Source organism: Lytechinus pictus, chromosome 8 (assembly GCF_037042905.1).
Source record: "Lytechinus pictus isolate F3 Inbred chromosome 8, Lp3.0, whole genome shotgun sequence".
Taxonomy (NCBI): Eukaryota; Metazoa; Echinodermata; class Echinoidea; order Temnopleuroida; family Toxopneustidae; genus Lytechinus; species Lytechinus pictus.
In genome coordinates, this window is record NC_087252.1 from 32,352,750 (window position 1) to 32,369,218 (window position 16,469).

Sequence of the window (16,469 nt, forward strand, 5' to 3'; positions counted from 1 at the left end):
CGACGCTTATATATAAGCGTTGAAGATCGCTATATTTGCCATCTATAAAATACCGTGTTGTTGGGGCACCTATTGTTTTGCCTTGACGGTGTTTACGTGTTAATGTGTTAGGAGCCTTAGTTATAGGAGGTAAGTTTTTACATGAGCACAACAGATTAACACCAAATGATGCCCACCAAACATGTTGAAGTTGATAAGTCCCGAAATGTCACTCGGTTATGTCGGTGTTGAGGCCACTTGAGTTGTCAATATTTTTTCTAACGTTGTCGTTGTTTTAACTCGGTCATGATCGACTCATGTCATTGTCCGTCAAAATAGGTTTTGGACATGTTGGTAGTACTAGTAGGATAGGATTCAGATATGATCTAGTTTGTGCTTCCAAGTTCCAGGCTAAACACCAGATCACTTGAACAGCAGAGCCAGAGGCGCTGTGCTGGTCAGAAAGACAGAAAATTAGGATCGTCCCAGTTAATTACATGATACAGGGACTGTCTCAGAGACTCAGTTTTCAATTATTTCTCCCTGCAACAAATCTAGGAAAGTTCATTCACCTGTCAAGTGCAGACACCACTCAAGTTAGACAGCTGGCAGCCGTCTGTTTCGAGGAGTTTTTAAACATTTTTTATTTTTTTTATTTCTCGTATACAGATGCAGACGGCTGGTAAAAGTGCAGCCGCCATTAGGGGGTTTGCAATACAACCCCCCCTGGCAGGAATTTTAGCTAATAATAAAACATTTAGACAAGTACTGCACCTATAGCAAGATTATCATTCCGTTTTAGCCTAAAATGCACCAAACGGGGAAAAAAAACTTTAAAGAACAAAAACAGTGACTTTGGCTGTTGCACAACTCCCACTTCCCTGATTTATCCGAACTTAATACATAAACATATGGCCATTGAGTCCCCGTACAGATCAAGTTAGACCTTTGGTCCTTGTAATTGGCGAGTGGAGCTAACAGAGTTCAGTGGAACAATCAATATAACAGAGACCGAAGTTTTTGGTCTACAATCAAAGTGTGCTAGTCAATGTAAAGATCATATACATACATGTAGGTAGGACAAGAACGAAACAGCATTTCACTATTTAAAAAGCATTACATTTATATATTTTTTATTAGCAGTTTTATCACAGACATTGCTCAAAACTTACCTCAAAATTTCCTAAATAGTGAAAAATAAGGCTTAAATACTCCATAAAATGTGCTGGAAAAAGCATGTAGGATATTGGTCCATCCCTATATGCTATGCTGTGTGGACTAGTGGCTAAAAAAAGGAATGCAATTCAAAGTCATGCTGACCTAGACTGTGTGAGCCTCTGAGAGGAGCCGTGGAAACATGTCACATCAATAGACAATCAACTTGGCTGTCAGAAAATGTGAAGATGTCCCTACGTTGGTCTACATTGTTCACTCAAAATACATGTATAGAAAGAAAATTTGAGGCCAACTCACATGTCTACAACCCAAATCTAGTGCCATAGCCAAGCCGAACATGTCAGGTTTCATAACAAGATTATTGCAAGAAAGCAAGTTGTGTAAAATAACCGGTGAACTGGGGGAATTGAGGTCACTGAATCTATTTTTAGCATGCTATATGTAGATCTATAACCCTGTAATTGCCGTGTACGGTCTGTGTCCCGCAGGGGTAAGTGAAATTTTCGGACCAGCGCCTCTACTGTTGAAATCACTAATTGCACTCAGTCACTGTCTGCAGTGCCAAAATACCTGGGATTAACAGGGCTGGGCTGAAGCCTGAGCTGAGGTAGTGAAAACTGCTTAAGTTACTATTTTTATACTAACACTATACCGTGATCTGCACTAATGAAGGGGGGGGGGGTGGTTGTTAGTCTGGAGACGTACAATTAATTGCTAACATGAGGCTACTCTCAAAGCGTCTGGCATCACAATCACATTCACATTCTGTTCACACTCACAGACGGAGCAAGGATGTAGTCTGAACTTGAAAATTGGAATTGTCAAAGAATAGAAAACAAGAATCCTAAATCATACTAATTTCAAGGAAATATGGGAAATAGACATAAACAATTCTGGGATATATGAAATGTGAAATTTCACCAACATTTGGGAAAGTTGCTATTTTTATTTTAATAGTCCATTCAAGGGCAGGTCCAAGCTATTGTCCCCTCTGAAGCCAATATATAATGTTTGCCTAAATCTAACATATTGTATATCATTTTAAAGCTTATACTCTAAAGTTTTTTGCCCTATATTTTTTTTCTTCTGAAAACGTAAAGTTAATGAATGCCAAGGTCACGATTCCAAAAAATCATTAATTAGCGTGACGTACGGGACATCACGTTTTTTGATCTGCAGATAATGCAAATTATATATTTGAAAATATTTCTGTGGGGACTTGTTGTGCTAAGTTCATGCATACATTTGAGAAAAAAATGATTTTGAAAATTAATTAGTTAAGTTAATTATGTGGTGTCCAACAGGCAGTGTCCCGTACGTCACAATTTAGCATATGTTTTTTTAGATCCTAATTAAGAAAAAGTTGAACAGTTGTCTTCACACTTTGGAGAGTTTTAATTTATATTACTATACATCCAAAAATTAAATTGAATTTACTGAATTAATTTCATGTTTAATTATATCAGCTAATTAAGCTTTGTGACGTACGGGACAAATGTGTGACGTACGGGGCACACCATAGGATTTCTATGTAATTTTAATTAGGGTTATTTTTCAATAAGGAGCAAAGATATTGTAAATTGGGATAAATAATATAATATTGGTAAAAGGCTGATAATAAAGTTATGATTTGTAATAAATAACATTAATTATTATTAATTAATTAAGTTTTTAATTAAATCTTTCATAATTATAAGGTCATAATGTTTTTTAATGTTTTGTTTAATCATATACTATAATAGAAATATATATCTATCATAATAATCCATGTAAAATTTACTTACTTTGGTTTACATCCAGTTAATTATAAATTTTGAAGAAATTTCATTTTCCCCATTCGTTTAACACATGGAATTATTTGCTAGATATCTTTCATAATATTTAGAAGGTCGTAAAGTGTTTGCTATGTTTTGTTTCAGTGTATGCTATAAAAGAAATATATATCAGTCATGATAATCCATGTAAAACTGAACTTACTTTGGTTTACATCAAGTTAATTATAAATTTGGATGAAATTTCACTTTCCCCATTCGTTTTACACATGGACAGATGTCCCGTACGTCACAGCGCGGATGTTTATATTTTGAGCTATTACATAATAACATCAATGAGTTTTATCATTTCATTCATGGCTAATGAAACTTGATAACATACAAGATGAAAACATGAAAATGAGAGATTTCCAGCTTATTCCAATTCACAGAGCTTTAATGACAAACTTTTTTTTATAAAAAATCAGCTTTTGTCTGGTCCCATACACCTGTACGTTGCAGCGCATATTGATTAAAATATTACATCGTTAATGGAATTGTAGATCACTAATTTTTTTAATGATTAAAGAGGGCACAACTGGCATTCCAAAATCCATAAAAGATTCTCTGTTATGCATTCATTTTTTATGTTACACAACATTAAAGTCTCTAAATGTCCCGTACGTCACAAGTCAAATAGCTTGGACCTGCCCTCAGACAGTTGTCAAAATAGGAAATGTTATTATTCAAAGCCCCCCAAATCAAATGCAGCTCAAGAAAAATCATATCTTGATTAATTGGAATTGTCCTTGTTTATGAGGACAGTTTTTTCCGCCCCCTCCCCCCTGCGAGACAAAGATGGCAATTAACGAAATTGATAGTGCTAAAAATAGATTCTGTGACCTCAATTACTCCCAGTTCATTGTTTACTCTTTTGTGACTTCCCGTCTTCCTACAGTACATGTACAGAAACCTGATATGTTGACTACATGTAGCACTCTTGATTGGTGTCGGCCAGGTGTCAGCACTTGACAAATGAATTAACACTCCTACATTTCTTATGTGGAGAAATCTTTATTTACATGTATGTACGTTCCTTGTAAACCGAGACAATCCTCATTTTCAGATTAGCTCCTCTACTGATAACTACAAGTTCAAAACAAAAGGGGTTTGAAAACCATTTTCGCTGGCAGATGATGAATACATGTTTTGACAAAATGATTATAAAAATCTTACCTTTCTTTGTGAAATGAAATGCTAGACTACATGTATGTTAAAAAAATGTACTGATGTTTATGCCATCATCTTGGCTTTTGTCATGGAAAGCAGTTGCGTAATTGTTGAGCTCATTGGCACATTGGGCAATGTGCAAATGCTTTCTCCAGGGTTACGTAACACAAAGGTTAGCAATTAATCGCACACTTGATTTTCACGATTGATTGTACATTGTAGTCAATGCAATCAATCGTTAAAGAAATATTCTACCATGATTACTAAGCTTTGTGTTATGAGCCCCAGATGTATTTTAACTGGGAAATACATGTACATGTACTTGATGTAGTTAAAAATGCAGGGATATACATGTACATGTACTACACAATATACTTCTGGACTATTTTCAGGTATTGCCCAGGTGTTTCTCAAGCATATACTGTAGCATTTCCCTGTACCTCACCGAACATTTTAAGTACTTCCCTGCATTTACAAGTGTTTCCTTGTACTTCCCACCTGGGCGGGTAATAACTAAATTTCCCAGGAAATTCCCAATCGTGCTTTGTCTCCATTGCATTTTCTCCCCTATTTTAAAAAATGCCCTTTCCATCTGTTTTTCCATACATGTAGGTGCTGTTAGCAGCTGCCATTTGCACCAAGAGCGGGAAGGCTCTTGTTTCCCGCCAGTTCGTTGAGATGACCAGATCTCGTATCGAGGGGCTCTTGGCAGCGTTTCCAAAGCTGATGAACACGGGCAAGCAGCACACGTTTGTGGAGACCGAAAGCGTGAGATACGTCTACCAGCCTCTGGAGAAGCTCTACATGCTTCTCATAACTACGAAGACCAGTAACATCCTTGAAGACTTGGAAACTCTTAGGTTATTTTCCCGTGTGGTAAGTACAAAGAGTTGATAATGATGTAGAGTCGAATTTCAATGTCCAGTCGCATGCCGAATAAAAGGCATTGCCGCAATGGTCAAATCAGAAGAGGACGCACTCTACTGCGTATTAATCAAATTGCGAATTACATATTGTGTGCATCAGTACTAATCATGAATTTTAGTCACACTTAACTCTTTGTGAAACACCCCCTGGTGGGTGTTTCATAAAGCTGTTCGTAAGATAAGAGCGACTTTAAGAATGACTGGTGATCCTTTCTTATGCGCTAAACCATCCCCAATGAATCTATCATTTACCACAAGGAAGGATCACCAGTCGTTCTTAAAGTCGCTCTTAACTTACGAGCAGCTTTATGAAACACCAACCAGGTCTGTAAACTATGAATAATGGCAGAAAATCTTTGGTCCTTATTCACAAAAGTACTAAGATAAGATTTGATTTATAGTCCAGTCAATCTAGCCAGAATAGGGGGGTAACCCACCACTAATTGCAACACAAGATATTCCACTGAAATGCTTTCCAGGAAGGTCCCCTAAACAACATACTAAAAGTCCCAAGAAATCCAAGCAGTGGAAATTTATGAAATTTGCATATTATGCAAATTAGCCATGAAAAATTAGAAAAAGAAGGGAAATAATCCAAAGATTACAAATTAAATGTCCAAAACAATTTTATTTGAATGGAAATTCATGATAAATAACTGAATTCAATGTTTTTAATCAAAAGTGCAAAAATTTCTACCTCATTTGCATATTATGCAAATATGCATCCTTATATGAAAAAAATGTCAAGATATTGTGAATTTTCTCATATAGACTGCTTGAAAAATTTTCATTAATGTTGACATTAATATGCTACTATATCACTAAGCATGAGAATTCATCCCAATGCCTGAAAATTAATTTGCATATTATGCAAATTAGCCATAAAAAATAGAAAATGAGGAAATTAATCCAAAGATTACAAATTGAATGTCAACAGCAAGTAATTAAAACTTCATGATGAATAAAAAAGTTCAATGTCTTTATTTAAAAAGTTAGCAAATGTGCCTCATTTGCATATTATGCAAATAAGTATCCTTATATGGAAAATGTAAAGAAATTTTGATTTTTTTTATCACATTGACTGCAGTGAAAACATTTCAGTTTTTCAAATTAATATGCTGCTATCACTAAGCATTCAAATCTATCCTAATATGATTTATATTCAAGGAAAAATACTGGAAATATGTTCTTCGCTTCCTAAGCGTTAGTCTGACAAGATGATGGGATTGGCAAGAACAAAGCACAGTATTTGATTGGTGTGTAGTTTGTTAGAGTTGACAACCATTTCTTATGTGGATGGGAACGACTTAGACTTTCTTGAAATTTCACCGCATAAACATGATAAAGTGAGGCCAGGAAAAGCAAACTTATGGCAGGTAAGATCTGATGAGTAGTCTCATTAAGAAGTGCAGCAGAGATTCCGTCTGGCCTAGTAGCTTCATGCAGGTTGTTTTCTTTAACATTTTCTTCAGTAGTCTGGCTACACCTGCTTGACTAAACAATATGTTATCTGGCCATATCTGGGTCAGGACTGGGTCCCAGGACTTCAGCGTCATCATCATGATCAGTGGTGAATACTAAGACTAAAAATATTTGCCTTCCTTTAATAATGATATTCCAATGTAGTCATAGGTATTGATATTAAGGGCTTCCAACATGCTAATTGTTACAGCCTGGATCATTGTCAATCCGGTCAACAAATTATAGGCTTGTCTATAAACCCTCTTATGGTCCTCTTTAGTGCATTGTAGCAATTCTAAGCTTTACCTTACTGATGCTTTTGGAGCATTAAAATGTGCAAGCCTTCCTAGCCTTTCTCTAAAACTCTTGACATCTTCCGACACAACTTATGTTCATTGTCTCATTGAGGCAACTTGTGTCGGAAGAAGACATGGTTAACGGTGTGTTCCTGTTAAAGTCCTCTTGATTGGCATTCAGTCTCCTACGTCGACTTGTCGGATTTCAGTACAGAGAGTTGTATGATTGTCCAAAGTACATCTGCATGACACTATTAAAGTCAGCATTCCTCCAGAAGAACATCCTTAGTTGTACCATAAAATGTTTATTCCTCTGGACAACCTCACAGTATACCCATGAGTAGCACATTGTGGCAAATAAATCCTGGAAGTAGTACACACTGTCTAATCAATGTTTGATGGTATTTGATGGTGATGTTAAGGGTGTTCCATTATGTTGTGTCCTCTTGTTGGAAAGGCAATAATCTGGCTTAGTCCTCCATCTGGTTTGTTCATTGTCTCACTGAGGAATTTCTGTTTACCATAAATATCAGGAAATTAATATTATTATTTGCATACGACTTACTTAGAAACTATAGCTTTAATATTTGGAGATGGTTGCCATAGGAGATTTATCAAAGAGGAAAGAACAGAAAATGGATGCTTCATCATGAAGCAGCAATATCAGCAAGACCGTCTAATCACGATTCCTGTATCTGAGAAAGATGCCTATAATGCACTTTAAGCCTTCATCATGAATTTATGAATGGCTTTCATGTCGCTCGTATAGGCAAATGCCCATTGTTACCCTTATTAAGCATGCCCAGAGATCTTGTGATCCAAGCAAGTACTCACCACCAAGACAAGTGATGATGATGGTGATGATGATGATGATGATGGGTTCTTGTAAAGCGCCGGTATCCGCCTCAGCTGGGCGCTCATGGCGCTTGCTCAAAAATAGGAAATATCTCACAAATGTCAATGTCTTCAAACAGTGATTAGGATCATCATTCAGTTCAAGTACTGTCCTAGTAATGCTACAATTGAGTTATTCTTGTCTTGGGATAATGTTGGAGTGGGGAACAGAAAGGTCTTCAGGTAAGACTCAAAAGTTGATTGGGTCTCTTCTCTCCTGATAAATTGGGGAAGGCTATTCCACAGCTTTGGTCCAGAGATGTAGAAGGCTCTGTCACCCCAGGTTGTTTGAGATTCCCTCAGCAATGCTTGAGCTGCTGATCTGAGACTGCGTGTTGGTCTATGCTGAGATAAGAGCTCTGAGATGTAGGGTGGAGATTTATCGTTAAGCGCTTTGAATACAAGGACCCCAAGTTTATAAGCTAATTGGTGTGCTACAAGGACCAAATATTCGAAGCTAATGGGCTTTTATTTGTACGGGTGTGACATCTTGTGCGGATCACTTGGCAATCCAGGAGTTGCTAGCGTGGACTATACTCGCAAGAAACGCAAAGTCTCTACAAAGTCAAGATGAGAGCAAGACTTGGATGGAAATAATGAAGCATTCAAGCAGTGGGATCCATGAAGAATGGACCCATCATTGTACAATATGAGTGGGGTAACTGCTCGTGACAAAAGTCAATATCAACCAAGCAAGAAGTGTAGGGAAGGTCATCATGGTTAATACACATAATCTACATGAAATTTTAGAGGAAAGTATCACTTTTGTCAAGGCTCCACATTAACTTTTTTTGGTGGTGGCCCGTTCGGGCCACCAAAACCATCAAATAATTTTTTTTGGTGGCCCGATATTAAAGTTTGGTGGCCCGAAAAATATAAAGAAAAACATTAAAAATGAATAAAACAAACTTCTGAAATATTAATTCTGCAGCCACTACCACTAAGTTCCTTTCACTTTATACATCTTAGTGTAGTAGGTTTCACGGTACACCATGTATCTTTCTTGGGCATATGTTGGTCCTGAAAAGGACCACCCAATCTCGACGTTTCGACAAGTGTGTTCTTGTCGTCCTCCTGAGGAGGAAGAAGCCATTACATATATTTTCAACAGCTGTGGCAACAGTCTATTCTGACTGGAATATAATTAAAAGCCAAGCATATAATTTTCACTTACCTTTTGGGAATGGCACATTTCTATTTTTATATCCTTTAGTTTGTATTATTTTATTTTCAGTAGAAACATATTTTTTAATCAGGCATATTCAATGGGAAGGGGTATAAATGGTTTAACCACTGTCAAAAAAAAATGAAAGAAAAAAAAAGAATAACGGAAAAAACTATATTGGAAAAAAAGTGTGAGAAAAGTCCTTCCCTATATTTGCCAAAATGTTGGAAAAAAAATCACATTTCATATCAATGAAATGCCTTCCTAAAGTATTTACTTTCTCAAGAGTGGTTTAAGAAGTCATTTATAAACAATAAAGAAAGAAACTGTCTGTTTGTTTAAGGCTAGAAAATACACAGCTTCGAAAGAAACCAAGTATCAACATACATACAAATGCACACGTGGGACTGTGATGTACTTGCCTATGTGTTTTTATGTGTATTAATTCATGTGGAAATCGGTCTTTTTGAGTCAAAAGAGAGGTCATAATTCCTCTTCTTAATACTTGCAAATAATCAGGGTACACCAGATTTTCGTAATATAGACTGTAGAATTTCATTTCATTGGTGTAAAAGGTGACTTTGACTTAGATTTTCAAAGTTCTGTGGAAGATTTCTCAGCAGCAACATTTTCTATCGCAGCTCCCTGAGTCTGAATAGGCTGAGCTAGATCTAGAGCACAGCTGTATGCAGTGGCTTCATGCAAAGCTCACGCCAGCCGGCCGGCGCGGCTGGCTGGATAATAGCTACTGTATGCTATAGCTGTAGGCCTAATATGCAAACTGTGTGTGTGTGTATTTGTGTGTAGATCAACAAAAAAGGCGCATGACGAACTGGCTTGCAATTTGAGCTGTAGAAAGTTGATAAATGCGTGCAGAATTGGGAGAAAAATTGCGCTACTTTGAAAATTATTGGTTGCCCGATTCGGGCCACCAAAACTTAACATTTTATCAATAATGGTTGCCCGAGGTGAATTTTTGGTGGCCCCGGGCCACCGGGCCACCGCTAATGTCGAGCCTTGCTTTTGTGTTTCCTTGAATATTTATAACATGTCGGATGCTTATTTGCATAATATGTAAATTACACTTCAGATATTAAGCTGATTATTAATGTATTAGCCATTCTTAGTGCTCACATCATATTGATCTAGATTGAAATGTTTTCATAACTGTTTTTGTGAGAAAAATCAAAATTTCTTGATTTTTTCCATATAAAGATGCTCATAATATGCAAATGAGATAGAGTTATTCACGATTTTTTATTTAAAAATAAATAAATTTGTAAAACTTATAATGGGCTTCAGTTCAATTCGTATTGATTTCTGCACTTGATTTCCAATATTTGGATTATTTTCCTTATTTGTAATTTATTATGGCTAATTTGCATAATATGCAAATTTTGTGATTTTCCATATGCTTGTATATTTAAGGACTTTTAATATGGTGTTTGGGAAACCTTCCTGTAAGGTATTGCCATATTCCAATTTCAATAGATAATCTACTTGCAATTTTTGAGGGATGTATCACCAGTGTGTTTTCTTGAATATTTATAACATGTTAGATACTTTTATTTGCATAATATGCAAATTACACTACAGACACTAAGCTAGATACATTTAGCTGAATACAAATGTATTCAAAGTCCTTAGTGATTGCAGCATGTAAATTCCAACATTAATGAAATTTTCAAGCAGATAATGAGAGAAAAATCACAATACCTTGACATTTTTCAATATAAGGATGCTTATTTGCATATTATGCAAATGAGGTAGATTTTTTTGCACTTTTGACAAAAAACATTGAATACAGTTATTTATCATGAATTTTCGCTCAAATTGAATTGTTTTGGACACTTAATTTGTAATCTCTGGGCTATTTTCCTTATTTTTCTAACTGTTTATGGCTAATTTGCATAATATGCAAATTTCTTAAATTTCCACCACTTGGATTTCTTGGGACTTTTAGTATGTTGTTTAGGGTACCTTCCTTGAAATCATTGCAGTGGAATATCTCGTGTTGCAATTAGTGGTGGGTCAAACCCTATATTGACTGGACTATTAACACTTGTTCGGTTGTAGGCAAATGGGTATTTTTTGTATCACTTTGCATCATATTTGTTATACTTCAAATTTTGGGCAATGTGCATCTGTTCTATATACATGTACATGCATATATATTACCTCTTCTAAGAAATTTATGATACTGCATGGCTCATGAAATTATAACTTTTATCTCAGAATTATGACTTTTGAGCTTTTGGATTACTACTTTGTACTTTCAAAGGTTGGCAGCTCTGATTATATTTTAAAAAAGTTTTATCTCTATCCCCTTTCCAGATTCCTGAGTACTGCAGAGCGATGGAAGAAAGTGAAATCCTCGACCATTCATTTGAACTTATATTTGCCTTTGATGAAATCGTTGCCCTTGGTTATCGGGAGAGCGTGAACCTAGCTCAGATCCGTACATTCACTGAGATGGACTCGCATGAAGAAAAGGTCTATCAAGCTGTCAGAGAGGTGGGTTTTTCTTCTTTTATTTCTCTTCTCTTTTTTGGAAGGGGGGGGGGGTATCATGGTCCCCCAGTCCTTTTACAGTTAACCCTTGGCACACTTATGTTAAAGTTTTGCACATTCGTACAATTAAATTAAAAAATCGCAATATGTAGTTTTCCTGCTTATGTTAATGAGACTAGAGAAGCAAATTAATGTGTATAGTTCTTGACTAACATGTAATACAATAATTAGCAGTATTAATGGTACAATTTTGAAATCTATAGTAAAAGATCTAAATACAGTTGACATTATTATCCCCCAGAATTAATTCAGCATGCAAATTGGAATTGAATTGAATTAAATTGTTTCATAATCATGATAATTGTTTTGCAGTCTCAAGAGAAAGAGGCTAAGCAGAAGATGCAGCAACGAGCGAGGGAGCTCGCCAAACAGAGGCAGGAGGCCATGAGGTCAGGCAAGAGAGGCTATGGCAGCGGGGGTTATGGGTCATCAAGCTCATCAGGGATGTCATCGATGTCCAGCTCAATGACAATCGTCACGCCAGAGAAACCTATCGAACCATCAAAGCCTATCAAGTGAGTGCAGTTAATTACAGGAAACCCAAGAAGAGAAGTAATCTTATTGGAAAGAGTCAAATGAGAGGAACAATTAAAAAAAAGTTTCATCAAAATCGGTTATGATATAAGCAAGTTATGGACGTTTATAAAGTCTGGTACTTTCTATGGGGATCCTCAAATTGGCAAACGTGTTCAAAATGGCTGATTTTGTGGATAACTCTTCATTTGTTTTGTACACAAATTTTCCGATTTCCCCCTGTATTTTACATATTTCACATTATCTCCTCCTGACCTTGACATATGTGGTGTGAATTATATTTTCCTGTTACATATGTTGTGCTCAGAAGGAGGCAAGATGCAATTTGAAAGATAATGAGGAAAATCTGAAAAATTGTGTACAAAACAAATGGAGAGTTGTCCACAAAATCAGCCATTTTGAAGCACGTTTGCCAATTTGAGGATCCCCATAGAAAGTGCAAGAGTTATTTCATAACCGATTTTGATGAAACTTTTTTTAAATTGTTCCTCTCATTTTACTCTTTCCGATAAGATTGCTTCTTTTCTTAGGTTTTGGTTTCTTTTAACACAGATAATGTAGATGTTACAGATTGTAATCTGCATGCTAAGAATCTTACTATAGGATTGGCCAGAAGTACATCACATGATTAAGGGTAGTTTCCCCATCAATCATCACTCACACTGATGGAACTTTTGTGTTTCGCTGATCTTTTAAGCGCGAGGGTTATAACGTACAATAAGTACAATCAGTTTGTGTACGTGCAAAATTAATAGGTCATTGCTACTCATTTTTTTTGGCTCCATCATTCTCTATCACGATGCAGTGATGATAGCACAAGTTCTAGATGCGCTAGCTGTTAAACATTGCGCAAAAGAAATGTGCATTGCCACTCGATTCTTTTGTTGTGACGGTAAAATTCTTTTGTTTGGTCAAAATGAATCTTGCTTGAGCAAGATGTAGGTGCTTGCACACAGTTACATCCACGTTAACATTAAAAGTAGCATAATCATGCGACTTAATCAAATTTTTTTTTCAAAGGAAACCTTGATATTTGAAATAAAACTTGTCTCTCGTATAATATAGATTTCTTCGTTCATAGGGGTTCCCGCTGTGGAATATAAAGCATATGATCACCTCTTAATTTCAAGTGGTGAGGAAAATTATAAATTCCTCGGCAAGCTGGATGTACTCGCTTTCTTTCCTCAGCTTCGCTTAATAGAGATAGCTACATCCAGGTTGCTTTGGAAGTGATAGTTTTCCCATCACCTTCACCAACAATGATTATTTGCTTAAAATCAATAAATGTAAGCCCCCCCCCCCTTCCCCACAGACACCAAAAATCAGTTAAATATCTCCACTTACACTACTGTGCAAGATGATTAATAGAGGATTAGATCTCATTAGCATTTTCCTAGAAGGGGTCATCAAATTAGCTCCAAAGTTGTTGCAAATCCTCTTCATGATTATAGAGAAGTCTTAGTACAAGAGCTTGTCCTGTATTTGATTTATTCGAATTCAAAATTAGAAAGTCAAAAGGGGCCTTAGCTTTCGATCCTTGCAGAATCTTTGTCGTCGCCTCCGACGAAGATTCTGCTAGGATCAAAAGCTTAGGCCCCTTTTGACTTTCTAATTTACTCCATTGGCTCTCTTTTATTAGATAAGCAGTTTTCAGCAGCTTCTTTTTGCCATTGAATTCAAAATTAGGCTAGCACTTGATACCATTTACAATGGGCATATTCACAAAATTACCTATTCACAAAATTATACTGATAATTTTATTGTTATGGCATTTTTTTCCCTCACAGACCATCGGGTACGGGCAAGGCCATGAAGCTTGGCAAGTCTACGAAGAGTACAGACATCTTTGTTGATAAACTCAGATTAGAAGGGGAAGAGGTCACATCAAATGCCCCCAAGAGCAGACAATCCTCAAACGTCGCCAAAACCATCACACCTGCCAGTAAAACAGAAGGGTATGTATATTGCAATCATTTCAACTCAGATTGGCAATTACCAGCAAAAGCTGTCCTGTCGAATTCCTACGGGAGTTACCATGAACAGAAAAAGAAACAGAACAGAATTTAAGCCCTGACTTACTATTAAACAATGTCTCCTGTAGTATTCTAGTAGTTTATTGTCCATTCTCTTGTTTGTCTGGGACGGATCAAAGGTTTCGTTGAGTTTACAGGCATGCATGAAATATGGCATTGCATCTTGATACCTACAATGACAAAAAATTGAGGGAAATATAAAAAGCATATAATGTGATAAAATCTCAAAGTCAAGATGAAATACATATGCAGATAGCGTGATTACTCAAAAACACTAAGAGGCATTGACTTAAAAATGATGATTGTAATGATAATAATAATAATAATAATATAGGTTATTTATATTGCGCTCATATCCACCTTGTTAGGTGCTCAAGGCGCTCCTATATTACCCGGCTAAGCTAGGCGTTCATAGCGCACACAGCTTTTTAAGGAATTACTTCCTACCGGTACCCATTTACCTCACCTGGGTTGAGTGCAGCACACTGTGGATCAGTTTCTTGCTGAAGGACATTACGCCATGGCTGGGATTCGAACCCACGACCCTCTGTTTCAAAGTCCGAAGACTAATCCAATGGGCCACAACGCTCCACAATCATTTTAGCAATCATTTTAGGGGTACTCTGTGTCAAAAATGTCTAGTCCTAATCTTACATATTTGCCAATATTCATGAAGCTTTTTGTCAATTGATGATGTAGAGTTTATGAATCAATTTTGTATGTATTTCAGTGTTTATATTTAGAGAGCATCCAAAATAAATGTGCGCTTTTATCACAGTTGCAAATTTGACATTAATTACTGAGGTTACAGCATTAATGAGCCCACTGTTAAAGTTGATTAATTTACAACATTGACAGTAGTTAATAACAGTAATAAGAAAATTGGTAGTTTTCTCTCATACTAGCTGAATTAAACATTATTAATGCATGAAATCTACATAAACCATGGTTGCAAAACACATATTCAAAACCACATGTGTGAAATAGTGACATTAAGGTCAATCATTACAACAAGCTTCTCTTTATTCTTTGATCCTCATTTAGAATTCACATAAGAGTGGAAGAGAAGATGACCGTCTCGACAGGTAGAGATGGAGGTCTCCAGACCTTCGATGTACACGGTATGATCACACTTCGTATCTCAGATCAGAAATATGGAAAGATCAAGATCGGAGTAGCAAACAATGATGACAAAGGAGCTCAATTACAGGTATAATCTTTGTTTAACCCTTATTAAGCTGGGGGGACCCCCCCCCCCTCGACGCTTTGCGTGATTTATAAGATGAAAGCACCCCAAAATTTGATGACTCTTTTTTCTTATATTATTATTATTATTATTAATGAGTCTTCGTTATCAAAATAGGATGTCTTGTATTTTAAATATTTTTAGTACTCTCTTCATGTTTCTCTCTTTCTATTCAGTTCTCTCTTTCCCACTCTGTTTTTCACCCCTTACCCTATCTCTCTTGCTCTTCTTTTAACTCTTATTTGATGTTCGCATCATTGAATGTATTCTCTTAGCAAATGTATAATTTATGTATCATGTGTATGTAGTTTTTTCTTGGAACATTGTTCGCTAGCTCATAGACCTTATGATGCTCCAATCATGTATATATATATATATAATATGAATGATTATACTAATATGAATATTATGTAATGTTGAAAATGATGTATATATGTATAATCAATCAATCAATCAATCAATTATTATTATTATTATCTTTTCTTCGACTTTGTGATGTTTAAAAAGTGGGATGGACATCATGGTAGCATTGGATTAATTGACATCTTGGAAATGTAACAGCTAAGGAAGTTCCATGATATGTCATCTCAGATCATTGCGTAATAATAGTCAGTATGATGGGGGACCTAGAGCTCTGTACTTTAATTAAAACCTGTGACAATTTTAATATATAAACAGATTTATACTCTAATTCGTGGTAGATATTCTAAAGATCGTTTACCAGGAAGAAAATGTAACAAAACTCACTAAAATGAAAATCCCACCATGTTTTCTGAACACCTCTTTATATCGCCTCCCAATGTCGAATGTGCCCTAATGCTACACACTGGACGAATTACCCGTGCCTTAATTTCTGAAATATGTCCATATTCTCCTAGGAATATAAGAAATTGAAGTGAAAATACCTTCCAAATTCCAAACAGTTGTTCGGTTTTCGTGCATTTTGTACCGGTACCGGTGTGTTGGATCAGTTGGTAGAGCGTCCGTCTCACAACCGGGAGGTTGAGGGTTCAAACCCCGGCCGCGTCAGACCAAAAGACGTTAAAAGATGGGAGTTGCTGCTACCCTGTTTGGCGTTCAACGATTAGAGGGATAGAGCCCGTCGATCTGGCGCTGCACAGTGGCTGCTGGGCCCATGATCAATTGGGCAAAAAAAAAATTTCGGAGTATTTAATTTCTGATGTTTATTTCGAACAATAAAATATGG

The 16,469-nt window shown here is 36.3% G+C and overlaps 1 protein-coding gene across 2 annotated transcripts in view; it reads left to right on the forward strand.

The window, feature by feature from the left end:
* The window catches only part of LOC129266122 (coatomer subunit delta-like), a 28,835-nt gene that overhangs the window by 2,546 nt on the left and 9,820 nt on the right, over positions 1–16,469 (forward strand). For both annotated transcript variants that reach the window (XR_010294495.1, XM_054903970.2), the window contains exons 2-6: positions 4,749–5,012; positions 11,213–11,392; positions 11,762–11,964; positions 13,771–13,938; positions 15,061–15,226. Coding sequence is in view for 1 of the 2 variants with exons in the window: in XM_054903970.2 (XP_054759945.2) it covers positions 4,749–5,012; positions 11,213–11,392; positions 11,762–11,964; positions 13,771–13,938; positions 15,061–15,226 (981 nt within the window). In the remaining variant the exon portion in view is untranslated. The remainder of the gene's footprint in view (positions 1–4,748; positions 5,013–11,212; positions 11,393–11,761; positions 11,965–13,770; positions 13,939–15,060; positions 15,227–16,469) is intronic.